Source organism: Gadus chalcogrammus, chromosome 18 (genome assembly GCF_026213295.1).
Source record: "Gadus chalcogrammus isolate NIFS_2021 chromosome 18, NIFS_Gcha_1.0, whole genome shotgun sequence".
Classification (NCBI taxonomy): Eukaryota; Metazoa; Chordata; class Actinopteri; order Gadiformes; family Gadidae; genus Gadus; species Gadus chalcogrammus.
In genome coordinates, this window is record NC_079429.1 from 1,589,205 (window position 1) to 1,611,140 (window position 21,936).

The window sequence follows — 21,936 nt, forward strand, 5'->3', positions numbered from 1 at the left end:
CTTTATTTGTTGTGCATCTCCTTACGGTCGGTATGGCTTAATAAATGTCCTTGCACTGAACTGGTTACTGAACTTGTCTTTAATGTGAAACACTAACTAACCTCAACCTTCCTAAGGGCTTTTACTGTGAAACACTTACTGACCCAAACCTCCCTAAGGGCTTTTAATGGTAAACACTAACTAACCACAAACTCCCTTTGGCTTTAAATGTGAAACACTTACCAACCCCTACTTTCTTAAGGGCTTTTAATGTGAAACACTAACCAACCCCTACTTTCTTAAGGGCTTTTAATGTGAAACACTAACTAACCCCCACCTCCTTAGGGGCTTTTAATGTGAAACACTAACTAACCCCAAACTCACTAAGGGCTTGTAATGTGAAACACTAACTAACCACCAGTCAGTACTGCCCTTCCATTCGATCAAGACTAACAATGATGTCAGAATATGGAGTCAGTTTCTACAGCGTCAAACACACTGATGAGAGAGAGAGAGAGAGAGAGAGAGAGAGAGAGAGAGAGAGAGAGAGAGAGCGAGAGAGAGACAGAGAGAGAGAGATAAAGACAGAGAGACAGACAGAGAGAGAAGGAGACAAAGACAGAGACAGAGACAGAAAGAGAGAGATCGAGAGAAAGAGAGAGAGTTAGACAGGGAGAACACACATTCACTCATTTCTTGTGATATTTTTTTCAGAGGGTCTTTGTCGGTCTTCCATGTTGTGTGGAAGAGGATCCGGGCTCTCTGGAGGAGGAGTGGACGGGACCCTGGTAGCTCTCCAGGAGTAGGAGTGGGCAGGACCCTGGCTGTTCTCCATCAACAGGAGAGGACAGGATCCTGTGGAGGACAGCACTGGGGGTTAGATGATCACCAGGTGGGTTAAGGACCACAGGGGTGGGGGGGGCAGGTGTGACGCTCCTCACCTGGTGTGCTTTTCTTCTAGCAGGAGTAGGTTCGGATGGAGGCCGACTCCCCCCTGGCGCCCGAGTTGGCTGATAGACAGGAGACAGGCGTTCAAACACAACCCAAGAACCTGGCAGCCCTAGTCACGGAGTTACGTAGCTACGCAAAAATAGACTCAAGACTCACCTGTTCAGAGCTCAGCTAGACTCTGTATAGCCACCTCATCCCTCCCCTCCAACTTGTTGTATGTTGTACGTCCTGGCACTTAATGTACGCACTTATTGCACGTCGTATTTAGTTACAATACTTAGTTATGTAACATCTTAGCCTAGCTCTCATTGTTGTTTACGGTGAATGGGTTAACCTAGCGATTGTTGGTGCTCTGCACTCGGTTCTATGAACATGCTTATCGTACCGACAGCGATATATTGTTTCACTTTCTTACGACGAATGTACTTATTGTAAGTCGCTTTGGATAAAAGCGTCTTCTAAACGCCCTGAATGTAAATGTAAATGGATGGAAGAGAGTGCGACGGGTAAAGGTGCCTTGCTCTGCGGCTGACCTTCACTCTGGACCTTCCTCAGGGTGACGGAGGACGTGGCGATGGCGGAGGCACGGAAGTTAGCGGGGAGCGTCTCCGAGTCGGAGGCCACGCCCCTCAGATCCTTCTCCCGGAACATCTTCCTCCAGGATGGCGAACGCGTGAACGTCTTGGTCCCGTCCTGTCACAACGCAGGTAGCGCTTAGCCCCACACATGTAGCCCCCAACACAGTCACGTAGCGCCTAGCCCAACGCACATAGCGCCTAGCCCAACGCACATAGCGCCTAGCCCAACGCACGTAGCGCTTAGCACAGTCAAGTAGCGCTTAGCACAGTCAAGTAGCGCTTAGCACAGTCGTGTAGAACTTAGCACAGTCACGTAGCGTTGCGTTTAGCAGGTACGCGTAGCATGTAGCACAACAAACTGTACATAGCGCTAAGCACGGACATGTAACGCTGAGTACAACACACATAGCATTGAGCGTGATCATATAGCATAGCTTTAGCACGGTCACACATAGCGCTTCAGCGTTTGGCGCCGCCAACAGCTTCTGCCTCTTACCTCGTCTGGCCTCCTCTCGGTTGCCATGGAGATGAGGGCGTTGTACTCCTTCTCCAAGAGCTGCCGAGCCTGAAGGAGAAATAATAAAAATCAAACAATGAAATCACAGTTTTAACCATGACATCCTCGTACGAACGGTAGAACGGTGACTGACATCACCGTTAGTACATCTATTACCTCGTTATTAGATTCATATTACGAGCTGAGATTTTTTCTTTTATAAAGCAGCGTGACTCGCAACGTAACACAGAATGAGTAAAGTAAAAGCAAAGAATACAAGAATGTGCAATATTAATTTAGGGTTTCGGTGAGACATAAAACACACTCAAGCTGCGTTGCATAGTGAGGAGCAGATGGGGGTGCTTCAGACCGGTGGGCGGCCCACCTGTGTGCTCTGATTGGGTATTTGGAGGAGGAGGGCGAGGTCAGTGTAGTCGAAGGTGTCGTCCAGCGCCAGCAGAGCCCCGTGGACGCCACTCTCTGTCAGGTTGTCCGCAAACTCCTTCAGACCGATGGTCTGCACCCAGCACATCACGCGCTCGTTGGACCAAACCATCACATCTAGAGGGAGGGGGGGGCGGGAGGAAGATGAATGAATATCCATGATCCATAACATCTGATCTATAATCAATGATCCATTATCCGTAGGCTCACCGTGGTTCTGGTGCTGGCTCTCGTCGCGTCTCCTCTCCAGCTCCTTGCGGTCGTAGTTCAGGCGTTTCAGACACATGATGCCGTAGTGGAGACTCACCCTGACGCCACGACAACAACAACACTGTCACTACGCTGTAGTGGAGACTCAGCTTGATGCCATGACAACAACAACACTGTCACTACGCTGTAGTGGAGACTCAGATTGATGCCATGACAACAACAACACTGTTACCAGAAAGTGGACACTATGCTGTAGCTATGCTGAGACTCACGCTGTTACCATGACAACACACGTCAACAACAGGGTTACCATGACAACAACAACAACAACACTGTTATCTGAAATTGGACACTAGGCTGTAGCAGAGACTCACGCTGTTACTATGACAACACACGGCAACAACAGGGTTACCGTGACAACAAACCACAACTCGATGACCACAGCAACAAGCCACAAAAAGTGGGTTGAGGCTGTGTGTGTGTGTGTGTGTGTGTGTATGTGTGTGTGTGTGGGGAGGTATGTGTGTGTGTGGGGTGAGGGTCAGACCTGTGGAAGCTGTCCACCATCTTGAGCTGGCCCCTCAGCTCCTTCTTGGTGAGGTGGTCCAGCATGCGGGCGTCCACCAGGGACTCCATGAAGTAGGAGCGGTACTGCGGCAGACCCAGGCTGGGCAGCCACTCGTTGCCCACCCACTCGTGGTTCATGTCCCCGTAGGCCAGGATCTGGTTGGGGGGGAGAGAGAGGGGGGTCTTTAGGGGGCCACTGGGTCCTAGGTGGATACTGCTATCAAGGCTACATGCTAAATACTACACTATATAGGGCTACTGAGTGGATACTGCATGCTATCAAGGCTACATGCTAAATACTACGCTATATAGGGCTACTGAGTGGATACTGCATGCTATCAAGGCTACATGCTAAATACTACGCTATATAGGGCTACTAGGTGGATACTGCATGCTATCAAGGCTACATGCTAAATACTACGCTATATAGGGCTACTAGGTGGATACTGCATGCTATCAAGGCTACATGCTAAATACTACGCTACATAGGGCTACTAGGTGGATACTGCATGCTATCAAGGCTACATGCTAAATACTACGCTATATAGGGCTACTAGGTGGATACTGCATGCTATCAAGGCTACATGCTAAATACTACGCTATATAGGGCTACTAGGTGGATACTGCATGGTATCAAGGCTACATGCTAAATACTACGCTATATAGGGCTACTAGGTGGATACTGCATGCTATCAAGGCTACATGCTAAATACTACGCTATATAGGGCTACTAGGTGGATACTGCATGCTATCAAGGCTACATGCTTAATACTACGCTACATAGGGCTACTAGGTGCATACTGCATGCTATCAAGGCTAGATGCTTAATACTACGCTACATAGGGCTACTAGGTGGATACTGCATGCTGTCAAGGCTACATGGTTAATACTACACTACATAGGGCTACTAGGGGGATACTGCATGCTATCAAGGCTACATGCTTAATACTATGCTACATAGGGCTACTAGGTGGATACTGCATGCTATCAAGGCTACATGGTTAATACTACACTACATAGGGCTACTAGGTGCATACTGCATGCTATCAAGGCTACATGCTTAATACTATGCTACATAGGGCTACTAGGTGGATACTGCATGCTATCAAGGCTACATGCTAAATACTACGCTACATAGGGCTACTAGGGGGATACTGCATGCTGGCGAGACTACATGGTAAATACTACAATGCTAATAATAGAACAGGAAGCTCACCTGATCCCAGCTGAACTCCTTCTGCTCCTATTGGTCAAAGCAGCGGAGGTGGAGAGAGAGAGAGAGAGAGAGAGAGAGAGAGAGAGAGAGAGAGAGAGAGAGAGAGAGAGAGAGAGAGGGGGGGGGGGAGGAAAGAAAGGAGAGGAGAAAGGGAAGATTTGGAAAGGCGGGGTTGAAACGAAGAAAGGAAGAGGAAGAGGAATGAAGAGTATTTACCCATGAGGAGCAGTATGGAGGAGGAGGAGGAGCAGTATGGAGGAGGAGGAGGAGGAGCAGTATGGAGGAGGAAGAGGAGCAGTATGGAGGAGGAGGAGGAGCAGGGGGGGGGGGGGGAGAAGGAGGAAGAGAGGGAGAGGAGGAAACAGGGAAGGAGGTGGCAGAGGGTGGTTAGTGAGGTAGTTAGTTGGAAGCAGTTACTACAGATCTGAAGGGAACGGAGGGGAGAGACAGATTCCTAATCCAACACAAGGAGAAGAAAACATGATGTCATCAATATCATCATCACCGTCAGCCAACCAACACAAGGCACTCTGTCTGAGCCGTCGTCACACGTGTGTTCCTCCACATCGCTACTGGTCATGGGTATTTAAAGATACTGGTCCAGCAAGAGGAGAATAATGAGGAAGAGGAGGATGAGGGGGAGGAGGAAGGCTTACTGGTTTGGTTGCCGTGGTGAGAGACTCCATCTCTGCGTGGGTCATCCAAATATTACTGGTAGACTGTAAACAACAAACGATAAAAACAAAAGGCTGCAGTCAGAACTTTGTGTGCGTGAGTGTGCATGTATATTAATAGTAGTAGTACTATTAGTAATAATATGAACACATAGTATATGCAATGTAGAGAATTAGAGTGATTATCACACTCATTTTGTATAGATTCAAACAATTGTCTGTTAGATTCTACAGTTAAAGTTATATAATGCTGAACGCTGAACGCTATGGTTTACCAGAACGGAGTATTCAGAGGCTGTGTAATAAGTGCAGGCATGAGGTGTACTTACAGATCGTGTGCTTGCTGGAGCAGAGGGGCTGGTCAGAGACACCATCTCCTGTATGGCGAGGCGTAGCTTGAGGCGGTGCAGTGGGTTGCTGATGCCGATCTCTCTCTGGATCTCCGTGTCCGACAGGTTGGCCATGATGGCTCCGCTCTTCACGTTGGCCCGGCACGCGGCCACGTACCAGGCCGGCATGCCCACCCACAGCTGGGAAACACCGGATTAACCGGATTAACCAGATCATCAGGACCAGATTAAACGGATTAGCAAAATCATCAAGGCCAGATTAACCAGATTGACTAGATTACCAGATTTACCGCAGCCAGATTAAGTAAATTAGCCAGATGAACCATATTGACCAGATAACCATACCCAGATTAACCAGAATAAGTAAAACAAGATCAACAAGAATCATATCTTTATACAGACTATCAGCACCAGACCAGACTAGACCAGACTAGTGCAGACTAGAGTAGACCTGACTAGTGCAGACTAGACTAGACCACACCAGACTAGTGCAGACTAGACTAGACCAGACTAGTGCAGACTAGACTAGACCAGACTAGTGCAGACTAGACTAGACCAGACCATCAGGACCAGACCAGACTAGTGCAGACTAGAGCAGACCAGACTAGTGCAGACTAAACCATCGGAATGAGACTAAACTAGACCAGACTAGTGCAGACTAGAGTAGACCAGACCATCAGGACCAGACCAGACCAGACCAGACTAGTTCAGACTAGACCAAACCAGACCATCAGGCCAGCCTGGGCGTACCTCCAGCCATGTGACCACGGTGGGACCGTCCCAGGAGGCGAAGGGGAGACCCTGACGACACGCCTCCTCCAGAAGGTCATGTCTGGAGGGAGGAGGAGAGAGGAGGAGGGGGAGGAGGAGGAGGAGAGAGGGGGAGGAGGAGGAGGAGAGAGGAGAGAGGAGGAGGGGGAGGAGGGAGGAGGAGGAGAGAGGAGGAGGGGGTGGAGGAGGAGAGAGGAGGAGGGAGGAGGAGGAGGAGAGAGGAGGAGAGGAGGGGGGAGGAGGAGGAGGAGGAGGAGAGAGGAGGAGGGGCAGGAGGAGAGAGGAGGAGGGGGTGGAGGAGCAGGAGGAGAGAGGAGGAGGGGGAGGAGGAGAGAGGAGGAGAGAGGAGGAGGGGGAGGAGGAGGGGGTGGAAGAGCAGGAGGAGAGAGGAGGAGGAGGAGGAGGAGGAGGAGAGAGGAGGAGGAGGAGGTGGAGAATTTACAGTTATATTGTTCACCTACACAGAGATAAATGAAACCATATACATACTATAGTACTATATTTATATAGTTTATATAATTATGACGTGGTATGTCTCAATGCTGCGCCTGTCTTATTTTTCCGTCCGATGTAGCTCATGTGTATCTCTATGCACTAGATCATAGGAAGGAGTTCTTACTTCTTCTTGCTCCGGCGGTCCTTCTCCACAGTTCCGGTCCCCATCTTGAGACTCAGAGGGTCAGCAGAGCCCAGCTCATCTGACGGGGTCGAGGCTGGGAGATAAGATTCATATTATAGCGTATAGAATATTAAAACAAGCCTTATCACTATCATGGCAGGCAGACAGACAGACAGACAGACATAACATGTTAAAAGGGGTACTATGGAAAAAAACGGTGACTACGGAAACACTGTTACTATGGTAACACTATGACTGTGGAAACACTGTTGCTATGGAAACATGGGAATGCTGTTACCTTGGAAAGAATGTATCGATGGGACCCCACCATTGCTAGACATTGCGAAACTCAATGCGGGTAGCTTGTAGGTGTGTGAATAGATGTTTGAACCCTGTTACCATGGAAACTCTGTTACCATGGAAGTCATGTTACAGGTAAACAGGTGCGAGACCAGCTGCGGAACCAGGTGTGGGACACCATGCATAGACTCTTCGTCTGCTCAAATAAATGCTTAATGAGGAGTTGGGAAATATGTGAACGCAGAGATTCTCCGAGACGTTCCTGCATTGTGTCGCTGCAGCGCACAGCCTCACCTCACAGGCTTCTTTATACATCTGTGATTCTGCTCGGAAACTAGAATACACATGTCTCTAAGGGCATTGCTCTGCACAGCACCGTTTATTCATCAGGCCCCAGGTGTCAGACCAGGTTTGACACCAGGTTTGGGACCAGGTGTGTGAGAGCAGGTATGAGAGCAGGTTTGAGACCAGGTGTGTGAGACCAGGTGTGAACCAGGATTGAGACCGTGTGCGACCAGGTGTGAGACCAGGTTTGTGAGACCAGGTGTGAGACCATGTGTGAACCAGCATTGAGACTGTGTGTGTGACCAGGTGTGAGACCAGGTGTGTGAACACCTGTGTGCGACCAGGTGTGTGAACACCTGTGTGGGACCAGGTGTGTGAACACCTGTGTGGGACCAGGTGTGTGAACACCTGTGTGGGACCAGGTGTGTGAACACCTGTGTGGGACCAGGTGAAGACTGACCCAGTGAGGGGGACTCCCGGCCGCTCCCGGGCATCCTTCCCTTCTCCTTCTTGCCGAAGAGACGGCCGATGGACGACTTGATACTCTTCTTCTTACTGGCCTTGTGGAGCGAGTCCTGGCTAGCTGTGATGGCTCCGTCTGCAGACAGACTGGACAGAGAAGAGCGTTGAGCTAACTGGTGCTAACTAGAGTTAGCAGGTTGAAGCTAGCATGTTAAAGCTAGCCCACTGAGGCTAGTTGACTGAAAGGCCAGTGCACTGAGAGAAACATAAAGAGCTAAAGGAGAGCTCTGTCTCGTGAGGGCACTTCTCGAGTGAGAGGCTTGTAAGCGTGTTTTAAAAGTTCTGTACCTGCGGTATTCACGGTGGTCGTCCAGCCCTGCCCCGGGGTGTGTGTGGGTCATCCTATCCAGTCGCAGCGCCCGGGGAACAGATGGGTTGTTGTCTATGAGGGCCAGAGCTCGGCACTCCTCTCCCTCTTTGCTGTTCTGCATCGGGAAGAGAAACCAGATCAGACGTTCTCAGACCCGCCAGATACAAGATGAAGGGCATTTACTTTTGTTGTCCTCCTTCAATCCATCCGTCCATCCATGACTGAAGGGTTGTGGAGCAGGGAAGGAAGAGAGGCAGAGGGTTGAGGAGGAGGAGGAGGAGGAGGAGGAGGAGCAGGAGGAGGGGGAGGAGGAGGAGAAGGAGGCGGTTGAGGAGGAGGAGGAGGAGGAGGAGGAGGAGGAGGAGGAGGAGGAGGAGGAGACAGAGGCGGAGGAGGAGGAGGCGGTTGAGGAGGAGGAGGAGAAGGAGAAGGAGGAGGAGGAGGAGGAGGAGGAGCAGGAGGAGGGGGAAGAGGAGGAGGAGGAGGAGGAGGAGGAGGAGGAGGAGGAGGTTGAGGAGGAGGAGGAGGAGGAGGAGGAGGAGACAGAGGCGGAGGATGAGGAGGAGGAGGAGGTTGAGGAGGAGGAGGAGGAGGAGGAGAAGGAGAAGGAGGAGGAGGAGGAGCAGGAGGAGGAGGGTGGAGCTTGTACCTGTCTGTCGCTGTCCCTGGCGGGGGAGTGGGGCAGGCGCGGGGTGGAGTGGCCCGAGCTCGGGGGCGAGGGGGAGGCGAGGGTGGAGGAGGTGAGGGAGGGGGTCATGTAGCCCCGCGACCCGAGGGAGTTGGGGGGGAGGGAGGGGGCGTCCATCGCCACACTGCTGACCCGGCTCTCGATCTCCTCGGCCCTCTGCTCCGTGCTCTCCTTCTCCTCCTGGATCAGCCTGGAGGAGAGCGGTCACACTGAATGTCAGCCCGGACATCCAGACCCACCTCTAGAACGCTGTAGGGTCTGGCAACGAGTGACAAAGGTGGCCCGACTCGAGGGGCGGCACCAAGCATGCATTTGAAAATATCACTGCACGCAATTGGATAACACTACGACCAATCAGAAGAACACAAGGGGCGACGTATCCAGACCAGCGGAGCTAACCGATAAATAACACTCTTGCCGTATCCGGTCGGTGAAACAGCAACGCTTTTGGCCCGCCTACATCAGATACACCGATGTGATTGGTTAATGTGATTGGTTAATGTTCTGGGCCCGGGGAATCGGGGAGTGAGATTATCGCTCGTTCCCAGAGTGACTCGCTGAGCAAATCCAAGTTGTGCTCTCGCGATGACTCTCGATGTCCAGGGTAATTTAGTGTCTTAATCTCCTAATAATATTAACAATTCTATTATTGATATGATTAATAAGGCCGACCCGATCTCCTTCTTCGTGCCTTCAGCTGCCCATCATTACACTACTAATAACAGGAACAATCATATTATTCTGATTATTAATAGGACCTACTTGATCTCCTTGTTGATGGCCTCCAGCTGCTCCTGCAGCATGATGGCGAGCGTCTGGACGTCCGTCTGTCCGCTGGGGGACAGGAGCTCCGAGCCGAACATGGTCTCCCGGTCCTCCTCGTCGTCGGAGCAGCTCCCCTCCACCCCCCCGTCGTACCCGGGGGCGAGCATGGACGGGTTGTCCCACTCCCCATACTGGGCCGGGGGGAAAGGTTACGGTCAGGATTTACATCGTCATCATCACCACCATCATCATCATCATCATCACCACCTCCACCCCCACCCTCACCCCCACCCTCACCCCCACCCTCACCTTGTTGTTGTCGTCGCGCGGCCCCCAGCGCCCGCGGTGGGTGCGTCGGACCACAGCGCCCCCTGATGGCAGGGATCCGCCCTGCGGGTAGCGGAGCTCTGAGGCGCTGCCCGGGAGGGACCGCCTGAAGAGGGTGGAGGGGAGGGAGCTCACGCTGCCCGCCCTGGGGGGGGGGGGGGGGGGGGTCACACCTGTTAGCGCTCCACAATCACCACCGCTAACACGGAGGATGTTCACAGTACCGATTGCAGCCGTAGTTGGACTGTGCTCCTCAAGTGGACAACTGCTATTGTCAGAGTATACATGGCGGTTGGAAAATAGATACATTGGCCGAAGTTTGTCATACCCTCCTACGATAGGTGGCGCTTTACCCGTTACAACTAGTGGTAGTAGAGCTTTACCCGTTACAACTAGTGGTAGTAGAGCTTTACCCATTACAACTAGTGGTAGTAGAGCTGTCGTCTCCTTCTACCTCCGGCTTATTTCCCCGGGAAAAAATCTCGAGCATGCGCAGATTTCAAAACCGATTGAATGTATGCATGCACTATTAATGCGCCTATCAATCTAATAATCCAGGGGTCTTAATCCGGCGACAAGAAACCCGATTCGGTCCATTTTAAATCAGACTAAGGTGTATACATGCATCTTAAAAATACAGTCACAGTCGGACTAACCCGATAATTTGGTTTCCTCGAGTGTCATGTAAACGCACGACTCTGAAGCTATACAGTGTTTGAATCGACAACTACTCACAGAACTAGGAAAGTGGCAATGATGGATTGACACCAATGGAGGTTCCAACTCACAATTCTATTAGCTAAGGCTAAAACGTTAGCTAGCAGCCTCAACTGAATCAGCTGTGTGAGCAGCAGGTTAGAGGTTAAAGGTTAAAGGTGGTGTAGCTGACCTGGAGTAGGAGGAGCCAGAGCGCCCCCTCAGCTGATCCAGTTCCACCTGGATCCTCTCCAGCTCCGCCAGCAGCTGGTCCTGGGGAGGCAGAGACAAGACGTGGCTGAACGCAGCCCCTAATAACCCTCGACAACGCGGTACTCTGTCGGGACGTGTCTCTGAAAGACGACGCGGCGAGGACACCATGGTGCAAAATAAAACCGTTCAACCAATGAGAATGCTTGTAGCTTCTGACCAATCGGTACCTTGTTAGCGAGGAGGTCGTCCTGGATCTTCTTCATGTTTGCCAGTTCCTCAGACAGAGAGTTCTGTTGGAGAACAGCAACGCAGATAGGTGAGTGTTATACCGCACGCCCGCCCGCACGCACGCACGCACGCACGCACGCACGCACGCACGCACGCACGCACGCACGCACGCACGCACGCACGCACGCACGCACGCACGCACGCACGCACGCACGCACGCACGCACGCACACACCCACGCACGCACGCACGCACGCACACACACACACTTCAGGACCTCAATGCTCTACTGGGATCTTCAAGGATCTACAGGGGTATAGTGTGTTCTAATGTGATATTTTGGTTCTACTGGTATATATTGTGATCTATTGACATGCGCTTGGATCTGTTGGGCTCTGTTGTGATCATGTGATCTCTCGGGGTCCCCTGTGGTCACGTGACGTCCCGCCCTTACCTTCTCCTCGAGTGCAGCCATCCTCTCCTTGAGGTGGAGCTGCAGCCTCTCGTTGGACTCGGACAGCAGCTTGTCCACCGTGTCGGACAGACGCTTGTTATGCTCGTCGTTCATCTTCTCCCTCTGCCTCGCCTGGGAGGTGGAAAGAGAGAGAGTGGGAGGGAGTGGGGGAGAGAGAGAGAGAGAGAGAGAGAGAGAGAGAGAGAGAGAGAGAGAGAGAGAGAGAGAGAGAGATTATATTACATCAAATGTAATACCGTCTTTCTAATCAAGGTCTAGTCACATGTAAGGTGATCTTCCAATTATCCTCATGTAATCATGGCATTCTATATTTGTTTCTGCTCCTAAGAGTTGATTGAAAAGACTAACATGACACACGGGGATGGGGTTGGGGAGAGTAAGTGCCAGAAGGACAGTGGAGAGAGAGCGAGGGAAAGAGAGATGAGGTATAGTTACCCGCTGTAATTCCTGGTTCTTCTCCTCCAGTTGAGCCTCCATCTGCCTCAGCCTCTCCTCGAAGTTACCATGACGCTCCTCTGCCTGCAAACACACACACACACACACACACGCACACGCACACACGCACACACAAAGACAATGTTTCAAAGAAAGTGTGAGCGAGTGATAGTGAGTGCATATATTCTGAACAAAGATGACGGAATCCAACCCCCATCCAGGGCAGTGTTAATGCCCTGCTCTCAAGTTGATCAAGCATCAGGACCAGCCCCTTTTAAAATGGCCCATCAGTCTAAACCGGCTCCACTCGCTCTAAGGTGGCCCATCCCGGTCCGACCCGGTCTGGAGGGGTGTACCTTGTTGAGTGCGGCCACCCTCTGGGCCAGCTGGGCCTCGATCTCGGGCAGGGTCTCGGCTCTCTGGAGGGTCTGCTGGAGCTTCTGCTTGGCGTCGTCCAGACGCTCCTGGAGCTGCCGGTTCTTCTCCTCGCTCTGGAGACGCACAGCGGAGCAGCCATGAAGCACACTATATCATACTGGTATTACACCGTTATAATATCATACTGGTATAACACAGTTATAACATCATACTGTTATAACACAGTCATGAAGCACACTATATTATACTGGTATTACACAGTTATAATATCATACTGTTATAACACAGTCATGAAGCACACTATATCATACTGGTATTACACAGTTATAATATCATACTGTTATAACACAGTCATGAACACAGTATATCATACTGTTATAACACAGTCATGAAGCACACTATATCATACTGTTATAACAGTGATGAAGCACACTATATTATACTGTTATAACACAGTAATGAACACACTATATTATACTGTTATAACAGTGATGAAGCACACTATATTATACTGTTATAACAGTGATGAAGCACACTATATTATACTGTTATAACAGTGATGAAGCACACTATATCATACTGTTATAAAAGTGATGAAGCACACTATATTATACTGTTATAACACAGTAATGAACACACTATATTATACTGTTATAACAGTGATGAAGCACACATCTTGCGCTACATGTGAGTGGGGGGGGGGTCCCGGGGGGGGGGTCCCGGGGGGGGGTCCCGTGGGGGGGGGGTCCCGGGGGGGGGGGGGTCCCGGGGGGGTCCCGGGGGGGGGGTCCCGGGGGGGGGGGTCCCGGGGGGGGGGTCCCGGGGGGTGGTCCCGGGGGGCTACCTGTCTGTAGAGGGACTCCTTGCTGGCCAGGTCGTTCTCCAGCTTGTCCTTGATGTCGTGGAGAGAGGTGGCCTCTCGCTGGGCACTCAGGTACCTGCACACACCAGGGAGTCCGTCAGTCACCACGGTGTGTGGTTGGAAGGGACCGTTCAGTGGTCATAAGGGGACAACATTACCTGCGCTCCAGCGTAGTAATCCTCTCCTCCATGTCCTCTCTCTGACACAGTGCCTGAAAAACACACAAGCACAATGTAAGCACAACTATAGGCATGCTATTTATTATATATACTGTCAAGTATTGACTATTATCTATACACTATCTAACGCCATTCAGCGTTTGATTGGCTGAGCTCACCTCCTTCACGTCCCTCTGAAGCTTCTGATTGGCTTCTTCGGACTTGGTCACCTCCCTCCTGGCAGCAGCCAGCTGCTCCTCGATCTCTCCCACCTGAGGACACAGTATTGTTAATACTACTACTAGTAATACTACAGTACTACTACAGCACTACTAGTGAGTTTCGATACCTCCCACCTGAGGACAGAGTATTGTTAATACTGCTAGTATTAATACTACAGTACTACTGCTAATTTCTACTCGTATGTCTGCTTGTACTAACACTAGTATAATACTAGTGTTTCCACTGGTATTGCACTACTACTCGGCAAGTATTGGCCTAGTATAGCGATAGTATTACACTATGACACTAGGATTACAGTATTGTTCCTGTGTTGTGTGGTGAATAAACTTAAGGTAACTAGACTATGAGCCCAAGCTGCAGTGACGTTGACCAACAACCAGGGGGAGCTGGACACCAGTTCCACTGGTCAGCTGACCGAGACGGAAAACATAGTGGAATAATATGAACCACAGTGCTGGTGTGGAACTGGCCCGGTTCTGACCTGGAACTGGTACGGACTAAAGGCCACCCCTAATGCACTAATAACTAATGACATGAATGTTTTTTCCGAACACACTGACCTGTCGACACATGAGGGCCAGCCTCTCCTTAAGCTGGGACAGCTCAGCTCTCTGTCGCTCTATCTCGCCCTCCCTCTGACGCTCTATCTCGCCCTCCCTCTGTCGCTCCAGCTCTCCCTCGTCCAGCGCTGTCGACGGGCCGTTTGGGAGCCGCTGGCACAACGGAGACCGGACACAAGGGGAGACGGACGCACCATTCAGAGGAGGAGTTCATGGCACAATGGAGGAGTCAGTGAAATGGAATCTAAATAAAAGTCACATGCACACACACACACCACACACTGAGACACACACACACACACACACACACACACACACACACACACACCACACACACATACACACACAAATCCACACACACACAAACACACACACACACACACACACACACACACACACACACACACACACACACACACACACACACACACACACACACACACACACACACATACTCATTCTCATGCAGTCACACACACACATACACACACACACACACACACACACACACACACACACACACACACACACACACACACACACACACACACACACACACACACACACACACACACACAATCCTTACATCTTTCCCGGGATCAAGGCCTTGCTGTCGTCTCTTGATTTGGTCTCGGAGAGAAATCACCTGAACAAACACAACGTTACAAGCACAATGTTAGCACCTCACACCCCGCCCCCAACCCTGACGGGTCAATACAGAGGACAGCTAGTATAGCTGACACGGTTAGTCACCACAGCTGACATGGCTTGTTAGCATAGCCTCCATGGCTAGCTGGAATAGCCGACATGGCTACCCTGCTAATTAGCAAACCTGACCTGGAGAGCATGGTCTCGTACCTCTTGAGAAGAAGACGCTAGCTGGTCCTCCAAGGCGGAGACTCGTTCCAGAGCCACGCGAAGCCTCTCTCGGACCTGGACGCACAAATACATTTGAGTTATACATTATATAGATAAATGGATTCATAGATGGATCAAGGTGGAATGGATGGATATAGACATAGATATGGTTCAATATGCTGGGCTAACCCTAGCCCTAACCCCAAACCCTAACCCCTAACCATAAGCCAACCCTAACCCCTAACCATAAGCCCAACCCTAACCCCTAGCCCTAACCCCAAACCCTAACCCCTAACCATAAGCCAACCCTAACCCCTAACCATAAGCCTAACTTGAATCAAACCAAATGAAGGGAATGGGAGAAGGTAATGTGTGCCAGTGCACCCAGGGTCGTATGACCGACAAATGCTGAACGGCAAATTCAATTCTAACCCTAGCCCTAACCCAAAGTCAAAGGGCTCATACACAGTGGCTCGTTCTGAAACCTCTCAGAAACAATAGTCACATCTTCTGATGGGCCGGACTGCCTGAAGGTCCACAGAAGAACCCACCTGATTGGCCGGCGAGCTTGACGGTCCACAGAAGAACCCACCTGATTGGCCGGCGAGCTTGACGGTCCACAGAAGAACCCACCTGATTGGCCGGCGAGCTTGTAAGTGTACAGTAGGAACCCACCTTCTCGTCCAGGGCCTTGTGGTGCTCAAACAGGGACTTGAGGGCCTTGAGCACCTCCACCTCGCTGGAGATCCCAGCAGGAGACTGGGCCTGCCGCTTCACCACCGTCATCCTCAGGGAGCGCTCGTGACGAGACACCAGACACTCCAGGTGCTCCAGCAGCAGCTGGTGAGGGGGAGAGAGGAGAGGGGGGAGGGGGAGGAGGAGGGAGGGGGAGGAGCAGGAGGAGAGAGGAGAGGGGGAGGAGGAGAGGGGGAGGAGGAGGGGGGAGGGGGAGGAGGGGAGGAGAGAGGAGAGGGGGAGGAGGAGGGGGGAGGGGGAGGAGGAGGAGGAGGAGAGAGGAGAGGGGGAGGAGGAGGAGGAGAGAGGAGAGGGGGAGGAGGAGAGAGGAGAGGGGAGAGGAGGAGGAGGAGAGAGAAGAGGGGGAGGAGGAGGGGGGAGGGGGAGGAGGGGGAGGAGAGAGGAGAGGGGAGAGGAGGAGGAGGAGAGAGGAGAGGGGGAGGAGGAGGGGGGAGGGGGAGGAGAAGAGTTGACAGAAGAGGAGAGAAGACAGGGGAGGAGGAGAGTGGAGGCCAGGAGGAGCAGAAGGGTGGAGGAGGTAAATAGATGAAGAAGGAGGTGAGTTGTCAAGTCAAGTCACCTGGACTTTATCTACCTAACACATTCCATACACACGGCAGGATCAATGTGCTTCAGATTGAGTCTACATTGATTTAAAAGCAGTCAGGGTCGGAGCAAGTCTCAGATCTTCTGCAAGAATATTCAAGCTTTGCGTTTTCATAGTAGCTGAATACTGCTTTTCCATCTTTTGTTTTGACTCTGGGAACAATAAGCTGACTGGTCCCAGTTGGTCTTAAAGGTCATGAGGGTTCATATAGCGGAAGCGTTTCTGTGATATGCTTTGGCCCTAAAGCGTTGAGTGGTTAGTTTGAACGTGAGCAGCAGTATTTTAAAATAAACCCTCGGACATACCGGGAGCCAATGCAGGGATTTGAGAATTGTTGAAATGTGTTCAGATTTAGTTTTTTTTTTTGTGAGAACTCAAACGGCAGCATTCTGAGCTTTATCTGCATAAGAGCTTCCTGGCGAAGGCCTGCAAAGATAATCAAACGTACTAGTAATAAAAGCATGGACATGGGTTTTCTAAGTCTTGTTTTGACATGAGTCCTCTTAGTCTTGTTATGTTTATTAGGTTATAGTAGGCCGGTTGTATCACTGCCTTGATGTGGCTGTTGAAGGCTCAAGATTTCTGGCATGAATCTAGGGTTTTAAGGATAGGGACTCAAGGTGTAGGCTAACATCCAGTCTCTCATCTTTGGCACCGAAAACAATGATCTCAGTTTAGTCCATATTTAGTTGTAGGACATTCTGGCACATCAAGGCCTGTACCTGCTCAATAGACTGCCAGAGCAGATCTATAGGGCGGCGGTCAGCTGGAGAAAGGGTGATATACATTTTAGTATCATCTGCATAACAATGGTTATCATTGTTGATATTTCACATAATTCAGTATATTTGAACGTTTGGGGACTCCACATGTCGTGCTAGTTAGTTCAGATACATAGTTACCCATGGAGAATAACTAGTTCCTGTCTTGTAGATATGAACCAGTTTAAGACTGTGCAGGAAAGACCAACGCAATTTTCTAAATCCGTTGAAAAGTAAAGACTGGTCAACAGTGACCACCAGCACTGAGGTCCAATAGCATTGATGTTGAAAATGTAATTTTATTGAGTCTGTTTTAAAAAAAGAACAATTTAATAAGAGCAATTCCGATCGAAAGGGGAGAGACAAAGGAAAGAGAGGGAGAGTGTCAGCATAGGGCATGCACAGATAGAATAAAGAGTAGTACCAGAAGAGGAGGAAGAGGAGGAAGAGGAGGAGGTGCTGGGAGGAGGTCTTACCCGTGTGTTGTTGCGCTCCGCTTTCAGCTCAGAGATCTCCTCCTCCCTCTCCAGGAGCTGCTCCCGACACACGTTCAGCTCCTTGGTCAACACAGCAAACTCCTGCAAAGACAACTAATCAGACACTCTGATACATGGAGGTAAAGGATAACGACCAGCGTTCGTTAAACTATGAGCCTGGACCTAAAGATTGGTCAGTGGGAGCATGGTTGGGGTGCTTTCTGAGTGGGCGGTCGAGTGTAATTGTCTTATGGGTCCTCATATTAAAACCCTGGGCTAGACAAATCGTACGGTTAGAGTCGTATAGAGATAAACACTGTAGACCAATCAAATGCTTGTTATTTGGTCGCGGGAGAAGTTCTTTCCACAACCTGGCAGAGCCTAGCAACACCTGAACAGAGCCTAACGATACTAACAGAACCTAATAAAGCTAACAGAACCTAACAATGCTAACAGAGCCTAGCGACACTAACAGAATATAACACCACACTTACATTACTTACATTATACATACTAATAGAATCTAACAATACTAACAGAGCCTAGCAATACTAACACAAACTAGTCGCACTACCAGAACATAAAATCATACTCACAGAACATAGCACCACGCTAACAGAGCCAAGCAACGCTAACAGAACATAACAGCACTAACAGAACATAGCACCACACTAACAGAGACTAGCAACGCTAACGGAACCGGGCAGGGAGCGGATCTATGTTCCCAAGGTCTATTTTGGTGATAATAATGATAATACATTTTATTTATAACGCACTTCACATCAACTCAATGACCTCAAAGTGTGCCCATAGTTCCTCAGAAGCTGGAGGAGGTTGGGCGGTTCAGAGCGGAGGTGGCGTGAGGAGGAATGGGGGGTCATGAGCTCTTTGAGGTGTAGGGGGGCAGTGCCATGGAGGCACTGGTGGGACACAAGGGAAGCCTTGAGTTGGATCCTGTACTGGACAGGAAGCCAGCGGAGGGATAGACAACCAGGCAGGTACCTAGGTTCACAGGGCCCTGTGTTCCTAGGGTCCACTGTCAGTCACAGCTTAAAATAGAAGATGTTCAAAATCCACTATAGCTAAATTTAGAATAAACAAAAAAAAAAAGTAATATTTATTTTTAATATTTAATATTTAAGTACTACGTGATTTTTTAAAATATCAATAGAAGCCCGATGTGAAGTGCGTGAGTTTGATTCAAAAACATGGATGCTAGGCTAGTTTACACCAAGGGAAGCATTAAGCTGTCCTTCGGTGACTCCAACCATTTGATGAAGTTGTTCCCTCGAGTGTAGGCCCGCCTGTTACAGTGAGGGCCATATGGCAGTACTCCGGGAACAGAAACCCTATTTGACGATTTTCTGACAATAGCCCGTATCCTATTGAGCCAGCAAAGATCTTTATCAGGTTCCAATCCTGTGCTACATAGAGCTGGGAAACGCAGGACAGAGAAGGTCAGACCTTGGGAGAGCACATGTAAAACTGGGGAATACATAGGACCCTTGGAACAGGACCAAACCTAGCAACATGAACATAACATAGCAACACTAACAGAACATAGCATCACGTTAACAGAACCTAGCAACACCTTTACAGACGGATCAACACAGACAGAAACCCGGCAACGTTAACATAGCAACGCCCCTAACATAATCTAAAAACACCCTAACAAGGCCAAGAAACACCTTCAGAACCTAGCAAAGAACCTAACAGAACCTGGCAACACTCACTTAACCTGGCAACACCCTGGCTGAACCGAGCACCACCCGAACAGAACCTAGCAACACTGACAGAGCCTATTAGAAAGAGCAAACGAGAGAACGACTACAGGGGAAGGGCTGGTGGAGAAGAAAATGAAAAGAGAACTTTACAGATGGTGACACAGTGGGACTGCTGGCTCGGCAGAGCGGACGGCTGAAGGCTTTGCTTCTCCTCTTCCCTGCAATGTTCTATTCTAGTCCTCCTATCCGTCCATTCATACACAATCCTGCCATTACCTATAGGATGCAACAATTACCCCATTTGATACTATCTTTACCCATATAATACTACTATTACGCGTACGATGCTACCATTTGAAAAACAGGGACGTTTATAGTCTGACGTTATTATTTCTGGAATAAAAATAAATGGGAGATATTTTGATTCGGACCATTATTATAATGGTACATTATTATTGCATGTATTACTCTGAGTCTAAGAGACAATGTCCAAGCCAAGCTAAGCCAAAGTAGGCTACCCAAAAAGGGGATGATTCTATATTGGATCCATAGCATACTGTTTCTGATCGGTCGTGACTGCTTATGGTATAAAGCCGGTAGATAGACCAAGCATAGCAGGGTTGCGTCACAGTCTTTCAGATAGACATAAGACTAATTACCAACTGTCCCAAAATGAATATTGATGAGGAAGCTAGAACCTTTTGCCATTACCAAATCTATTAATATATCTTTTGGAAACAGCGATGTATCAGGAGCCAGCCCAGCCTCTGACCACCAGGAGCCACCAGGAGCCACCAGGAGCCAGCCCAGCCTCTGACCACCAGGAGCCACCAGGAGCCAGCCCAGCCTCCGACCACCAGCCACCAGGAGCCACCAGGAGCCACCAGGAGCCACCAGGAGCCACCAGGAGCCACCAGGAGCCACCAGGAGCCAGCCCCAGCCTCTGACCACCAGCCACCAGGAGCCACCAGGAGCCAGCCCCAGCCTCTGACCACCAGCCACCAGGAGCCACCACCAGCCACCAGGAGCCAGCCCCAGCCTCTGACCACCAGCCACCAGCCACCAGGAGCCACCAGGAGCCACCAGGAGCCAGCCCCAGCCTCTGACCACCAGCCACCAGGAGCCAGCCCCAGCCTCTGACCACCAGCCACCAGCCACCAGGAGCCACCAGGAGCCACCAGGAGCCAGCCCCAGCCTCTGACCACCAGCCACCAGGAGCCACCAGGAGCCACCAGGAGCCAGCCCCAGCCTCTGACCACCAGGAGCCACCAGGAGCCACCAGGAGCCACCAGGAGCCACCAGGAGCCACCAGGAGCCACCAGGAGCCACCAGGAGCCACCAGGAGCCAGCCCAGCCTCTGACCACCAGCCACCAGGAGCCACCAGGAGCCACCAGGAGCCACCAGGAGCCAGCCCCAGCCTCTGACCACCAGCCACCAGGAGCCACCAGGAGCCACCAGGAGCCACCAGGAGCCAGGCCAGCCTCTGACCACCAGGAGCCACCAGGAGCCACCAGGAGCCACCAGGAGCCACCAGGAGCCAGCCCCAGCCTCTGACCACCAGCCACCAGGAGCCACCAGGAGCCAGCCCAGCCTCTGACCAGGAGCCACCAGGAGCCACCAGGAGCCAGCCCAGCCTCTGACCAGGAGCCACCAGGAGCCACCAGGAGCCACCAGGAGCCACCAGGAGCAGGGACTGTCCCCGGGAAACAGGGATATCTGTTCACCATGCTTATTTTATTGCACATAAAATACAACCATGATCCATACAATAATACTATTATCCTTATAATACTACCATTATCCTTAGAAAACTACATTATCTTTATAATGCTACCATTATCCATATAATAGTACCTTAATCCATACAATGCTTCCATTATCCATACAAGTCGACCATTATCCTTACAATACTAACATTATCCATACAATACTACCATTATCCTTACAATACTACCATTAATCATGCTATAATACCGTTATCCATGCCATAGTGTTCCCTGGTTAGCGGTAGCATTGTAGGGATAAAGGCACACCGTTATCCATGCGCCACTAGCATCATCCATACGATACCTCCATCATCCACGCCCCCGACCCTCCAGAACCCGTCATACTAACCATGCCCCCTACCTGCGGCAGGGCGATGGACAGCTGTCTCTGCAGGGAGTCCTTCTCGTGGCCCAGCTCCCTGAGCCGGAGCTGGGCCGTCCCGAGGCAGTCCTGCGTCTCCCTCAGACTCTCCAGCAGCCGCTCCCTCTCCGTCAGCATGTTCACCATCAGGGACTCCAGGTTCCCCGTGCTGCCGCCCTCGTCCCCCCCTCCTCCTCCCCGGGGCTCCCGGCCGCCGTAACCCGCTCCTCCGGTGGCGCCCCCGGCCCCCGCGCTCCCCGCCGGGGACGAGAGACCCCCGCCCGGACCCCCGCGGCCGTCCTCAGAAATGGTGGGCATCACCTCGCACATCATCATGAGACGCTGGCG

General features: G+C 50.9%; 1 protein-coding gene across 1 annotated transcript; it reads right to left on the bottom strand.

The window, feature by feature from the left end:
- Positions 1 to 757: 757 nt before the first annotated feature.
- On the bottom strand, positions 758 to 21,924 carry LOC130371279 (liprin-alpha-3-like). The gene is made up of 31 exons (XM_056576999.1): positions 21,589 to 21,924; positions 17,737 to 17,838; positions 15,833 to 15,997; positions 15,158 to 15,232; positions 14,886 to 14,945; positions 14,300 to 14,452; positions 13,676 to 13,768; positions 13,497 to 13,549; positions 13,321 to 13,414; positions 12,455 to 12,589; positions 12,099 to 12,182; positions 11,643 to 11,774; positions 11,189 to 11,251; positions 10,942 to 11,021; positions 10,035 to 10,197; positions 9,723 to 9,916; positions 8,922 to 9,150; positions 8,251 to 8,387; positions 7,901 to 8,049; positions 6,856 to 6,949; positions 6,216 to 6,297; positions 5,445 to 5,645; positions 5,098 to 5,160; positions 4,442 to 4,468; positions 3,206 to 3,381; positions 2,659 to 2,756; positions 2,390 to 2,565; positions 2,005 to 2,073; positions 1,464 to 1,623; positions 921 to 989; positions 758 to 834 (listed from the first exon to the last, which is right to left on the bottom strand). Exons 1-30 carry the CDS (start codon positions 21,922 to 21,924, stop codon positions 937 to 939), a joined length of 3,696 nt encoding a protein of 1,231 aa, XP_056432974.1. The 3' UTR covers positions 758 to 834; positions 921 to 936.
- Between the last annotated feature and the right edge of the window lie 12 nt (positions 21,925 to 21,936).

Bases quoted from the DNA above. Each gene is read 5' to 3' on its own strand.
- LOC130371279 (XM_056576999.1), bottom strand. From the start codon at position 21,924: ATGATGATGTGCGAGGTGATGCCCACCATTTCTGAGGACGGCCGCGGG. The intron at 17,839-21,588 runs GTAGGGGGCATG...TTGTCTTTGCAG, and splicing joins TGTCCATCGCCCTGCCGCAG to GAGTTTGCTGTGTTGACCAA. The intron at 11,252-11,642 runs GTAAGGGCGGGA...GTTCTCCAACAG, and splicing joins TGGCTGCACTCGAGGAGAAG to AACTCTCTGTCTGAGGAACT.